This window comes from Elephantulus edwardii, unplaced genomic scaffold (assembly GCF_000299155.1).
Source record: "Elephantulus edwardii isolate Elephantulus edwardi_28Jun2011 unplaced genomic scaffold, EleEdw1.0 scaffold00020, whole genome shotgun sequence".
In the NCBI taxonomy this organism is placed as follows: Eukaryota; Metazoa; Chordata; class Mammalia; order Macroscelidea; family Macroscelididae; genus Elephantulus; species Elephantulus edwardii.
In genome coordinates, this window is record NW_006399770.1 from 26,310,607 (window position 1) to 26,325,473 (window position 14,867).

General features: G+C 39.0%; 1 protein-coding gene across 1 annotated transcript in view; it reads right to left on the bottom strand.

Annotated features, from left to right (window-relative positions):
• VAV3 (vav 3 guanine nucleotide exchange factor) overlaps positions 1 to 14,867 on the bottom strand; it is a 561,290-nt gene that overhangs the window by 84,613 nt on the left and 461,810 nt on the right. Inside the window, exon 19 of the mRNA XM_006882495.1 lies at positions 2,399 to 2,535. Coding sequence (XP_006882557.1) covers positions 2,399 to 2,535 — 137 coding nt within the window. The remainder of the gene's footprint in view (positions 1 to 2,398; positions 2,536 to 14,867) is intronic.

Below are 14,867 nucleotides of genomic sequence, written 5' to 3' on the forward strand. Positions count from 1 at the left end.
GACTCGACGGCACATAACAACAACAACAACAACAAACTGGAACTATCAATAAAATACATAACTACCTAGGTAGATTAATCCATGGGGAGGGAGTAAATAAAAAAGTATTAGTATCAGGAGAGACAGAGGTGACGTTACTTAAGAATGCCTACAACTATTAAAAAGAAAGAACCACTATTATACACAAAAACATGAACGACTAGATGATTATGCTATGTAAAGAAAGCCATAAAACAGAGTACTTTTTAAAGTAGGTAATATTTAAATTTTTTAATAGTGTAAACTCATCAAAAGCAAAAGGAAACAGATTAGTTGTCAAGTCCAGGAGCACCAGTCAAGGGACACAAGAATGGGGTCATTAAAGGACTTGCAAAAATGTTGGTTGTTAATGGGTATATTTATCATATTATCAAATGCATGGTTTATGTACAGTTTATCATATGTCAATTATATACATCAATACTGAAAACCAAATGGACAGCCACGGACTTGATCCCATGAGGCAACCCTCCCCTGCGTTTTTGAAGCTATATATCTTTATGGGAGGAGACTGCACACCTTTCTTTCCAGAAGGAGCTGATGAACTCCAACCACTGGCCTTGTGGGTAAGAGCGCAACAAATAATTCAAAGCAAATAAATAATAGCCCCAAGGTCCTTACAGATCAATAGTTTGTTAAAATTGGTATTAGTGATCCAGGCAGTAGTTTTTTCAGGAGACTGTATTCTGAACAGGAGGTAAAGAGGTAAAGATAAGTGAGGACAGATGTTTCTCTCAAGAAGCTCATTTTCCCTTTAGAAGTTGGTCATCTGGAGACAGGAAATAAGTGAGGAGACTACGACTAATTCACATAAATAGACTAAAGAACTATTACTACATGTGATTTAAGAGGAGACAAGTTTGAGCCAGTCACTGGAGTGAAGTAGAAAATTCAGGAGTCAAAAACCTGCTTGCAAAATTTAGGATGAAAAATCCAAGAAAGAAGGAAGGACGGAAGGAAGGAAGGAAGGGAGGGAGGGAGGGAGGGAGGGACAGAGGAAGGAAGGTAAGTAAGTAAGTAAGTAAGTAAATAAATGTATTCGTTCGTTCATTCATTCATTCATTCATTCATTTATTTTGGTAAAAGGATCTTTATAACTGCAAATGAAAATGTGCTTTAAGACTGTATCTGGGCAAAGGATATAAGGGTAGACTGAAGAATTAATGAGATTTAAGTATGTTATTCTTTATTTTTCTTTTCAGGGAAAGATGAGATGTGAGAGAAGTAGGATGAATAAGAAGAGGGATACAGCTTCGGAAAAGTCACCTGTCCATAAAAATTAAAATGAGAGTTGGAATGAATACTTGACCTTAGTCCATTTTTAGGAAACAAGAAAGGATATCAATGTGGAAAAGAATTGTTATTCAGTGGTCCTTTCCAGTTTGACTACTCTTTTTATCTACTTATATTTCACTTGTGTTAAACTTTCTATAAGGACCCTTGGTAGTACAGTGGTAAACATCCTCAGCTGCTAACTAAACCATTGATACATAAAAAGGAAGATGAGGTCATCTGCCTGCATTAAGATTCACAGCCTTGGAAAGCAGATGAACAGTTCTGTTCTACTCTACCGGATCACGATGAATTACAATTGATTTGATGTCAGTGTGTTTGGGTTTTTGCTGTATCTTTTTTAAACTTTTTAATCTTTCTGTGTATTCACACTCTCCTTTCCTTCAATACACCACACACTTTCAAGGAATTCTTTAACACTGATGGAGAATATTTCTACCATGCACGTGAAAATAGAGAAGAATTTAATGAATAGTGATATTCTATTATCTATCTTTAGCAAATCTTCACATAATATCATATTTGCCTCTGTTAGAAAAATCCTTCAACCAAAGATGGCCTTTTTGCCAGGAAAGATTTCATTACCAGCAAACTTCCACATACTCGCTTATTTTCAGCATTTCATATATTTCATGAATAATGCCCACAGTACCTCTGAGACCTTCAGGTATTAGTGTGGGTAGGCACAAATCAAATATGGCAAGAAATGGCCACTGGCGAGCTAATTAGGTAGTTCCCCTGAAGTGAAATGTTAATATATTAAAGCCATGCAAATTAGATCAGACCCACAGGTCCGAGTTGGGGGGAAAAAAGCTTTGGTAAAGTATGAATTTTTAATAAAAATAGTAATTATGGCTTCCAGCACTGATATTGTTTTTCTTTAGTATTTTAAAACTCATTACGTCTTTGGCAGTGGTATATATGGGGAAGGCTAATGTAAAATAATTTTTCTTCAAATCGTCTACAATTTCTCAAGCTGAAAGCCAGTTCTTTGTTTCTAAAGATAAAAACTTTATTTGCTAACAAATCATCTGTTCACTCTGAAAATTGGTCATTTGTACAGTACCTGCCAAAACAGACTGTGCGCATCTCCTTTCAGAAGTTCAACTGTGTCCCCTGCCTGGATGTGTAGTGGGGGCCCTTCTTGAAGAGCGGGGGGTGGTGTTCCACTATAGTTTCTGATGACCTGCATCTTGGGTAAGCCTGGAAAGAAAATAATGGAAGTTCAGCAGTGATAGAATAATAATGTGTGAAGTCCAAATGCACTTAAAAAAACAAGAGCTCTTATTAACATTAAAATTGTTTCAATAACACCATGCCCAAGTAAACATTTGAAGTAAGTACAATGGAATGCTTTTCAACTTTCTCATTATTTGAGATGGTAATGGAATAAGACACATACTCATCCCTTGATCCCTTACACACTTTTCTTCTCCCTCACCATCAATCTCTTTTAGTTGAAAAAACATTTCTTTAGCAGCGGTTGCCTGCTTCATAAAAAACACATCACGTACAGTTTAATGGAAAAGAATCAATTTTCTCATCAAGCCTATCCTTTCTGCCTATTACTTTCCTCTTGGGCAGTGGCTGATTTCATCACTAAGGAGGCTCACCCCTTCTGTGTATGTATCACATTGCCCAGTATAAGGCTCATATCTTAAGGTTATCTTTGTAATTCAAAAGCAAAAAAGGTGATGGATGTGCCACTGTAATACTTAAGACATTTATATGGAGAAACTCTTCAGGCTCAAATTTAGGCTTGCAAAACAGACCCAATAAAGGGAACATGTCTGAGTCAATAGCATAAATAGTACTTGAAGAAAACAGGGCCATCCTTTTTCTTTGTGCTTCTCTGAATGTGCGATAACAGCCTAAGTTCAGCATCGTCAACTGTGCAAGAGTCTAAACACACAGATATAGACCACAACAGGACAACCTCACAGTCACCTTTTAATTTAGAGATGAAACTGCGCTCGTCTAAGAAAGATCACTCAGACACACATGTGTTAGACATTCCGGAGCATAAATCCTTGCTTATTACACTTAGAGAAAAAATGTGATGAGGTTTATTTATTATAATGTGCCCACAGTGAAGCTGCCACTGGCAGAAAACGCCTCACTAAATGTATAAAGGAAGATGAATGAATGTCACTAGGTTCTATATGTCCACGTTACCGAGGAAAGGCTCCAATTCCAGATGAAATGATCCGGCAAACAGTCCATTCAAGCCCTCACAATCCTTTTTCAACAACAAGCCCACAGGGAGGGAGAACATTCCAACAAACAGTGTTGCTATAAATTAAACAGAGCTAAATGAAAAGCTTTAGTCAACAAGTTAGCAATCCAGTCAATCAGAAGGCAAAAAGGTTGAGAAGTATGGCTCCCTTCACCCCAATTTAACCACTGTGGTTGCTGAGGCATGTTAGGAGTTGCTCCATCTCCCTGTGACCTCAGCCCACATGGCACAGTACCCCTGAAGAGATAACTTTAATCTCATGTCTTTCATGGAGTGATTCTTCTATCAGATGTTACAAGGTGGTACCCCAACATAAACAGCTGATTTATTATTTCTCCTCCTAAACAGCACCGGACAAGCAAACTCCCTACTGTGAAGTGTCTATGAGCCTTGTTCTCTACTACATACTGTCAGCGACTTGAGTATTTGTGCCAGCACCATGAAAAGAGATTAAGGTTGTTAACAATTTCAGACTACTTGGTTCCACAATCAACCCTTGGCACCAGCAGTCAGGAAATCAAAAGATGAATTGCACTGGGGAAGTCTGCTGTTAGGAACCTCTCCAAGAGTACTGAGGTGCAAAGATGTCAGTCTAGAGACTATGGTATGCCTGATCCAGTCCATGGTCTTCACAATCACTTGCTATTCATCAGGGAGCTGGACAATGACTAAGGATGACAGAAGAAAAATAGATGTCTTTGAGCTGTGGTGTTGGAGAAGATTATTGAACATACCATGGGTCTCCAGAAAAAAAAATAGGTCTGTCTTAGAGAGAGTGAAACTAAGTTTCTCCTTGGAGGCTAGGATTTTGAAGCTCTATCTTACATTCTTTGGACACATGGCCAGGAAAGACCAGTCTTTGGAGAAGAATATTATGCTTGGAAGGGTAGAGAGACAGTGCAGGAGAGAAAGACCCTAGATGAGATGGACTGACATGATAAATGTGGCAATGAGATTAGGTGTGTCAGAGTCAGTGAGACTGGCTTGGATAGGGCAGGGTTCAGAGGTATTGTACACAGACGTAACTCGACACACATAATAGCAATAACAAGAGCCCCAAACTAAATTTTAGACTCATAGTGACCCTAGTCTGACAGACTGGAACTATCCCCAATGGGTATTCTAGGCTGTGCAAGCAGATCATCAGTTGGGGTCACAAGCCAACCTTTTGGTGAGCAGCCCAGCACTTGAATATCGTGCCACCAGGACTCCTTGCCACAAGGGAATGAATTAAAACAAAACAAAGCAAAACAAAACAAACCACCAACATATTGCCATGGAGTTAATTCAGATTCACAGCAACCTTATAAGGACAGAGAAGAATTTCTCTACAGTATTTCCAAGGCCATAAAATGTATGGTGCCCATGTGGTGTACTGCATATATCGTGGACTGACAAATGAACAAATCTCTCCGGAATGAAGTAAAGTCAGAGTGCTTCTCAAGGCAAAGATGGTGAAACTTACTGTGGACATATTTTCAGGAGGAACAAATCTTTTGAGACATATATCATGTTGGGAAAACTAAAGGGTCTGCTAAAAGAGAAAGACCCTCAACAAGATGGATTGACACAACAGCCTGGAGTATGACGAAGATTGTGATGATGGTTCAAGGTTGGGCAAAGCTAAAATCTGTTGTTCCTAAAGTCTCCGTGAGCCATGGTAGATGCAAAAGCACCTAACAACCACCACAAACTTTATGGACACAGATTGTCACACCTTTTTCTTGTGTAGTAGTTTGTGGATTCATAGTACCCACGTTTTTGGCATGAGAATGCTTAAACACTGAGCCATCAAGGCTCCTTGACTTGAGTTCAGAGAATACTGTATACTTTTTTGTTAAATTAAATTCCTCTTGTTAATTTAGAATATGAACTGAAAACCCCATGGACACAACTATCATATTTTTCTAATACATGCATTATATGGCTTTTGCAAACTGTGTTTCTGGTATGTGCCATGTATGGTATACGTATGCACTTGGATATGCATGTGAGTGCTATTTATGTGGGCAAGCCACAGGCAAAAATACAATACTAACTCAGAGGTTTAATATATAAAGATGGGTTAAATAGAAAAATATTTTTTTAAAATGGAGTCTGATATAATTTCGGAGAGTCTAGAGAGCATTATTAAATAAGGATGACAGAACAACTGATGTCTTTTAGCTGTGGTGTTGGAGAAGAGCATTGAACATCCCATGGACTGCCAAAAGAACACACAAATATGTTTTGGAGAGGGTGCAGCTGGAGTGTTCTTTGAAGGCAAAGATGATGAGGTTTTGTCTGACATATTTCAGGCATGTTGCTAGAAGGGGCCATTCCTTAGAGAAGGACATGATGCTAGGAAAGGTAGAGGGTCAGTGAAAGAAAGGAAGACCCCCTGGCCATGTGGACTGACACAGTGACTGCTGCAACGGGCTCTGATGTGTCAGGAGGTGTGAGGATAGCACAGGATAGGACAAGGTTCAGTATTGTTCCTGTGGTCACTGTGGGTCATATAGCACCTAACAATTACAACAACAGAGAACATTATGCTGAGTGAAATATCTGTTACAGAAGGGCAAATATTGCATAAGTCCACTATTGGGGAAGATAGGAGGATAAATGAGCAAGAAAAGTAAAATGTTCAAAAGAGGAACGTAAGGAGGAGGGCAGGAAAAAAAAAAACCAGAAAGGGGGAATAAACTCAATGGGATAGCATTTCCCAGGAAAGGTTCAATGGGGTCTTGAAAAGATGGGATGGTAATGGACATAGAATAAGAGTAATTCATTATATAAAATATAATGTATATTAAAGAGTATAAAATACAAAGTACATATGAATGTACACAAATAAAAAAATGTGTTTTTTTTTTCTTAAAAAATAGTTTGAAACGTTCTGTACACACATGATACCATGTTTGCGGGCTGGTCTTGGGGTTAGACTCAGTTCAGCTGAGCATTTTTAAAGCAAAGATTGGTCCATGCCCTGAGTAATTTTGCTTTTATGCAAGCTTTTAAATAGATTCTGAAGGAGTATAAAGAAGAGTCTTGAAACTTGCAACAGCTGATGCGACCTCAGACATCAGGGTAAGGTGAGTGCTCAGGGGGCATCTGGCCTTCACGGCAGCTGCATCTGTTGCCAACACAACTGGGACAGAAAGAAGCAGAGCTATGCGACGGATGTCAGCAACAGCAGTTCTTTTATTGCCAGCATGCCCAAGTTACTCATTCTCAAGAAGAAATGATTGAAAATTCATGGAGTGTTTAGGAAAAAAAAATTAACTTTGATGACATTTCACTACTCAAATATATATTAGGGATTAAAATGTAGAAATAGGCAGGCTATATAAGAAGGCTGCAAGATGTCAGGCAGGGAACAATGCTGCCTCATAAATCTTTATGGATGCATTGCATATGGTCCATAACGCATGGCCCAGTAAAGCCATAATACTCAAAATGGAAAATGTTACATATTAATATACTCTGGTCAAGAAGTAAGGCCTAGCTTTCCTGCAAAGCAGAAAAAATTAACTTTGTTTTTAACAGAAACCAGTCTCCAAGGAATTGGCTTTAACCCATGGAGAACACTAGAGCCAAAAAAGGTACCTAAGGGAGTTTTCAATACTCAATGTCTGGAAATAACTCAATGCACCTTTCTTTCAAGGTGCCTCTGGGAAGACCTGAACTTCCAAATTTGTAGTTAGCAGTTAAATGTGTTGATAATTTATACCACTCAGACTTGGTTTTTTAGTTGTTGATTTTTTTCTTTTTTTACACTGTTGTCTTCGTTCTTTCTCTGTCATTTCCTTTACCCAGTCTGTATTAATTCCTTCTTAGTTTTAAGCTTCTTTTGGGAAATTGCTCTAATAACACACTGACATAAGGGTATCGATGAACTTGTTCTTAAACTGCATGTGATCCTTGGTAAGAATTATGGCTAAACTGGTTACAGCTAAGCTAAGAGGGAATTGATACTAGTCTGACTTTGCAAAGCACAGTGATTATTTGACTTATATGTCTGCCCCCCCTTCAAGTGTAAGTTTTTAGTTAATTGAATTTCTATTTTTCTGGACATTTGTTGGGATAATTACTTGTTACATATTTCTGATTAATCAGAACTCACCAAGTCAGCATTGTCTGCTTTAACACTCTGGGGCTACGGAGATCAAAGGACAAAAGCAAAGAAGACAAAGGGCAGAGACACCCGGGATTCTGATACCCCACCCCTTGTCACTGACGCATGCCTAGAGCATGTGCTCTACGATACTAGTGGGAGAAGATACTCATTTCCAAAGGCTCCTTCTATGTTCCTTCCTTAATGAAAAAAAGCACAGCAGCATTGCTAAGAAGGCAAATACAATCAACAGTAATAGATTATAATGCAATTAAAAGAGAAGATAGACTAAATTAAACTTTATGTCAGCACTCAATCACCAATGTAATTGTAAATCTAACACCACAGCAGGCTTTGCACCTCGTAAATGAGATCAGAGTGGAGGAAATAAAATTAGATATATAGATGCTCAGATTTGAATAGCCATTTATTGAAGGTTTTAGTGAAAGTTCTCTCTCTTTCTTAAAATATCCCTGTCAGGTCCTGAACTCTTAAAAAAAAAAAAAAAAGACCAAGAAAGAAGGCTCATTGTACATCCCTTTGCGAATTCATTCACTGTTTCATACAGGCTCTTAGCAAGGTCTTCCTGAAATTTAGTCCGAAATCTCTCTGTATAAACGTCTATCCTTTGACACACCTCTCTCCATCTGCAATTATGCTGTGCAAAATATTTTTCCTTCATAAAAACAGATTACCCTTTCAAAATTTGTTCAGGCTTAAAATCCCTAGTTCCTTACAAAGTCCCTCTCATACTTTCTGCTGGCTTATTCATGCATCAAGAGATGCTGAGATAGAAAACTACACAAGCTACTAAAGCAGAAGTGGAATTATTAACAATGACCAATCAGATAAAGGAGGCAAACATAATCCAAAAAAAAAAATCACCAAAATAAATAAATCCCCTTATACTGTATGTTCACAACCCATATTAGAAATCTGTTATAGGGGAGCTCTGGTGGCCTAGTGGCAAGGAGCTACAACTACAACCCCAGAAGCACACGGTTCGAATCCACCAGATGCTCTGCCGGGGAAGGAGGGACAATCTCCTCCTTTACCAGTCAGATCTGATTTGACGGTACACACACACAAAAAAATAATAAAATTTAAAAAAGAAATCTGTTTTAGAACAACACAGGTTCAATTTTTTTTTTTTTTTTTAGTTTCCTTCTGCTCCATAAGATATAGATACACTTATAAGGTTATTCTTTAAAATCAGAAAATTCATAATGTAACTACTTTTACTTTACACATGAACTGCAAAATAACTATATGCCATTTGTGCCATCTCAGAAGTTTACAGAACTTCATATAATCAGTTATCTTTAAGGGAAAAGAATTAAAATCGGCAATCCAAAATGACATCTGCTGAATGCTTTGCAATTAACTTCTTACACTCTTACTCCCTACAATAAATGCTCTGTTGTACATGGAATGCTAAAAGAATAAACAGTTTTGTCCTGGAAGAAATGCAATGAGAATGTCTCTTAGAAACAATGACAGTGAGATTTCAGGCATTTTATTATGAAGGACTTCTTCCTGGAATTAGGTGCTATACTTGGTAAAGAAGACTGTCCGGGGAAAATGAAGATCCTCCTCGATGAAATGGACTGACGCAGTACCTTCAACAATGGGCTTGGGCCCGGCAGAGGTTGGGAGAACGGCATAAAACAGGAAATGCTTCATTGTGTTGAACAAACCCAGGGTCCTATGAATTGGAGAGGACTCAATGACACGGAATAACAACACTGCCAACACCTGACTATGCCCTTGCTTGTAAATTTAACATTATTTCTCAACAGGATGTGGAAATTCTAGTCAAAATGGGGAAAGATGCCCTTTAACTATTATTTACAATAGTCATTATGTTTAGCCTTAAGTCAAACAAGTTTTCTAAATATGACATATACGTGAGGAACTAAGTGTGAGAACCAACAAAATGAAAACAGTAAAAGATGGTTATAGTCTGAGTAGACAAAAACTCCGTTAGAATTTCTGAAAAACAATACAAAATTGTTTTACAAAGGATACTTGAAACAATATTTTCTTTCAACTCTGAACTCAACACCACTAAGATTGACACACATCACAAAACATATTAAAAAAATAAATTCTTTAAAACCTTAATTCTAAATAGAATTTCATTACCAGTTATGCCATACATAAACTATTTCACTTAAAATTTTTACAAATACCCTCAAACTGTGCCAACACCACCACTGTGCCTTCCAAGCAGGGTATGGAAGAGTGATTGCCACAATATAGATTAGTGTCTGTTCATGATGTGAATATCACTGCCCTAATGCTATGGGTTTCCCCAGGGCAATAACTTAGAGCAGAGCACAGCACACGAGACAAATGGGCTGTCAGTAACGTGCTGGCCTTTCACCTCTGAGGCCTAATTTAAAATCTAAACACGGCCACATTAAAAAATAATTAGTTTTACAAGTTGTCAGAGGATGGAGGTGGTTTATCTCGGGAAACTGCTCAGAAGCATAGTAGTCACTCATTCGTTAAATATGTCTTAGGTACTCCATGAAGGCTGGCATGGCGGCTTTAGAGCAGACATACTTCCTGCCCTCAAAGAGTCCACAGTCCACTGAATAGACAGAGAGCTCAAAAGCAACAACACAATTAAGCATGGGTTCTGGTCCAGTGGGAACTCTTAAAAAAACATTTATGTCAATGAAAATGTCTACAAAAAATTTAAAGTTTGGATACGATCATGAGAGATGTATTTCTTTTTTAATTTTTTTCTATAGCTCTGTAGATTATTACAGTTTATGTTATGTGTTAACTTGGTTAGGTGATGAGTCACAGTGGTGACCTGGCATGTGCTCTTTCTTCCTCAATGGAATTGTTTTCAATTGTTCCACTTCTTTGAAAAGGGCATTACTTTGGTGGTTTGTGAACCTGCTGGCACAGCCTGCTCTCTCTTTCAACCTTGCCTTGTTTTTTGTTGTTTGGGTTTTTGGGGTTTGGTTTGGTTTGGTTTTTTTCACCTACCCTCTGGTTCTTACAATGGTAGCCTGAAAAATTCTCTAGCCTATTGTCTGGTCTGAAGACAATACATTTTTCAGATGTTACAACTACGAAAATCTCCAACCCAACATCTAACATACGGAACCGGGGCTTCGCTTGCCTCACAATTGCTGAGCCATTTCCTTGAATTAAATCTCTATATATATAGTTAGGGAGGTCTGAGGGCCTAGTGGTAAGAAGCTGTACTAAAATTCTGAAGACATGCAGTTCAAATCCACTAGCTGTTCCACAAGAGAAGGATGGACAATCTCCTTCTGTTTATTAAATGTCTCTGAAAACCCACTGAATGGGTCGGTTCCGACTCCATGGTATACAACAACAGCAGATATATGGCTATGGAGCTGGTGGCTTAATAAAAAGCAGCTGTCCTGCAATCCTGAAGTCATCCGATTCCAATCCACCAGCTCTTCTGCAGGAGAAAGATGGGCATTCTCCTTCCATGGGATTAAGTGCCTCTGAAAACCTGCTGGAGGTAAGCTATGAGTCAGTTCCGATTTAATGGTACACAACAACAACATATAGCTGTCAGAAGTCCCCTGGTTAGGAAGGAGATTCATTCATAAGCGTATCTTAAAGTCAAATTTGTAGATAAGTCAGAACAAGTGCGTATTTTCTTCCTATGTAGTTTTATTCTAGGTTTAGCGAGTTCTAGTAGGGAGCTCTGATGGAATAGTGGCAAGAAGCTGCACTGCAGTCCCTAAGGCACACTGTTCTAGGCCTCCAGCTGCTCGCAGGAGAAGGATGGGCAATCTCTTCCCATGTGATTAAATGTCTCTGAAAACCCACCAGAAGGTCAGCTATGAGCCAGTTCTGACTCTATGGCTCACAACAACAACAGTGGCATAGCGTGTTGAGAGCTGTGATGCTATCCCAAAGGCCACGCCTCTCTGCTGGTTCAAGTACACCAGTGGTTCCAGAGGAGAAAGACGGGCAATCTTCCATCTTCTGAGGTTTTACTTCCTCAGAAACCCAACGGAAGGTCAACAATGACTCAGTTCTGATTCCACGGTAATGAGAGTTAAGTTTGGACACCATATTCTTTGGGCACATATGCAAAGTACTATGGCAAACACAACCATTACCAAGTTTACTTTTGAGAAAACTACAGTAAAATACAAGTGTCAGTGTGGTAAAATAGCTAATACAGTTGGCTTCTAAGCAAAAGGTTGGAGGTTTAAGTACAGCTATAGGCATTTTAGAAGAAAGAATTGGTGAGCTACTTTCAGGTTCTCAGTCACTACAAATGTATGAAGCACAAGTCTATGCTGACTCACAAGGATCACCAGGAGTCAGAATTAATTCAGTGGCAAAAGGCGGGTACAGTGCAAAAGGTGCCATTTGGCATTCGATCAACCAAACCCTGCTGAAGTCAGCATTGGGCTCTTTCTATCTCACAAACTTAGCACAAGGTTCTGAGGACTTGTTTTTAGGTACAATTGAGTTAAGTATAACTTTCAACTCTATCAACAACAGACCTAAACCTTGTCCTATCCTGTGTCATCTTCACCATGTCTGATACACATGAGAGACTGCCACAGTCCCTGTGTCAATCCACCTGGTTGTGGTTTCCTCTCTTTCACCATCCCTCCACCTTCACAAGCACGGTGCATGACCTCGCCTATTAATTGTTGTTTGTTTGTCTGAGGACTAGGTTGAGAGAAATGCTTTGGAGTCCTAATGGCCATTACAGCTTACAGGATCCTTTCCAAATAAATCCCTTTCTTTCCTCCATGTATTGGTATTCACAGAGAGGAAAGGAAGCCACAGAACAGAAATAATTTATTACAAGAGAAATGGACAGTTTGGAGGGAAATAAAGTGTCAGAAGAATTAACTGTTCACAAAGAAACACTCCAAATCAATGGTGGTAAAAAAATGTTCACCCAGACAAGCCTACTTTCCTAAACAAAGATGACTCAAACCAAAGAAGCAACACTGTTACTGCTCATATGAAAATAAAGAGATGTCTTTCTTCAATGTATAAACACTGACTAAGTCACTCTTTGGCACTTTCCATTGATATATGAGTAAGCAAAGGGTAGAAGATCTAATTATGTCTCTCAGAAGTGGGTTTTTTTGGTTTGTTTTAATTAAAAAAGTCATATTGAGACTATTAAATACAAAGGATCTGTACATGTTATGTCAACATCTATGCTGATTTAACATTCTTCTCAATAATCTACATATATTTTAATGAAAATAATTTTCCCCTAAAAACTCTTAAAAAAATGTCAAAGTTCCAGGAGCATGAGAACCGACAGTCTTGAAGGCCTTGAGCAAAGGCTCATCCACGGGAATGTGAAGGGCAGAGTTTGAAGAGCCCAGCCCTTAGCTATCTCAACATTTTCTTTAAAGAGAAAGAGAGCCTAAGCAGACAATGTCAAAGTGAGAGGACAGCAACTTCGTCTCATTTCCCATATCATCAATCTTAGACCCAAATCAGCAGATGCACTATCTAAAATAGCAAGAACAGAATCCGAACATGTTTAAGTCCTGGTGCAGGCCACCCTGCTGTGAGGAGTCGTCCTCTGGAACATGCAGAGAATGAAGCTGTGGGGAGAGGTACCAATGCACCAACTGATGGGAAATAGGGGACTTACAGATCCCTGCTGGGTGTCCAGTTATGGGAAGTAGAGAAACAGAAACAAGAATTCCCCAAGGTGGAGCTGTCCCCAAGACGACGCAAATACCAGGAGAAAAGTAATAACCTTCACTAGAATATTCTAAAGACAGAATCTCAAAACCCCTCATGCATCATTGCACTGGGGAAATTATGAAAGGAACTCTCAGGACCTGAGAAATTTCACATACAGTTTCCACGGAACTAAGAAAAGATGACCACGTGCAGATCTCTCTAAACAAAGTTACAACCACTTAATCAAGGCTGTTTGTTCTGCTATCTTGACCCCATTCCAGTGGATCAGTCAGGATGATTAAGGCAATGATTGCAATAAGCAGGCAGATGCCAGGAGCCTGAAGGGAAACTGTACAAAGGAACATTCTTCACATGATAAACTGATTAAATTTTCTCTCATTAAACAATAACCTGAAGGTGTGTATGTATGTGTATAGATATACACACACAAGTATGTATACATCTCAGCAGGAAGTAACCACTTTACACTTCCGAGAAGAAATAATGATATGGATCACTAGTTTCCATAATTGTTGTTCTCAATTTTCATAAATCCTGTTGGCTCTTCCTTTCATTGGAAAGCACCTTGCTAATTATTACAATAATTTCTTGAGCTGCTTTTAATGGTCATAGCATAAATCTCCATGCCCCAAACCACTCAGCATGTTTCTTCTCTGCAACGAACAGAACCTTTATCACCCAGTCATATAGAATACCTCAGAGACAAAAGAGTAGACCCTGGAGAGTACAAAAGGTCAAACACTCAACTACTAGCTAAAAGTTCTGGGTTCAAACTCACTCTCACAGGCACCACAGAAGACAGGCCTGGTGGACTGCTTCCAAAATGCCATAACTCTGAGAATCGTATGGAGCAGTTCTACCCTGTACACGTGGGGTCGCTCACTATGAGTCAGCGTCAACCTGGTGGCATGAAACAAATGCATGAAAGTAAAAACAAGTGTACTTTCAACAACCTAGTGTTTCCTCTTTGTTCTATTGGTTAATGAAATTATTCAATAAATACTCAAAGATGATGCATGTGAAGGCATTGGCCGAGGTACAGGGAAGGTAGCTGTGAATATGATTAGCCATGTCCCTCCCTAGTGCTTATTTGTTAGACGTTGTTGTAGTTATTAGTGCTACGGAGTCAAAACTACTTCACAGCTGACCCTTCGGTGGGTTTTCAGAGGCAGTAAATCACTATGGAGGAGACTGCTCATCTTTCCTGCAGTGCAGCTGGTGGATTTGAACCACATGCCTTTGGATTAGCAGGACAAATACTTAACAGTGGGCCATCAACGCACCCTTATGTTAGTATAGACACACTAAAATAAACAGGTTAAGTGGGGCAATTGTTGTTGTTGTTGTTAAGTACCATCGAGTCAAGCCTGACTCACAGTGACCCTATGAACAAAAGACTTGAACCTTGTTCTATAACTATTGTCGTTTCTCTAAGTTCATAGAGTTTCCAGAGGCATGTTGTTTAGGAAGTGGATGCCACTCCTGCTTCCAAGTCTGTCTTAATTAATT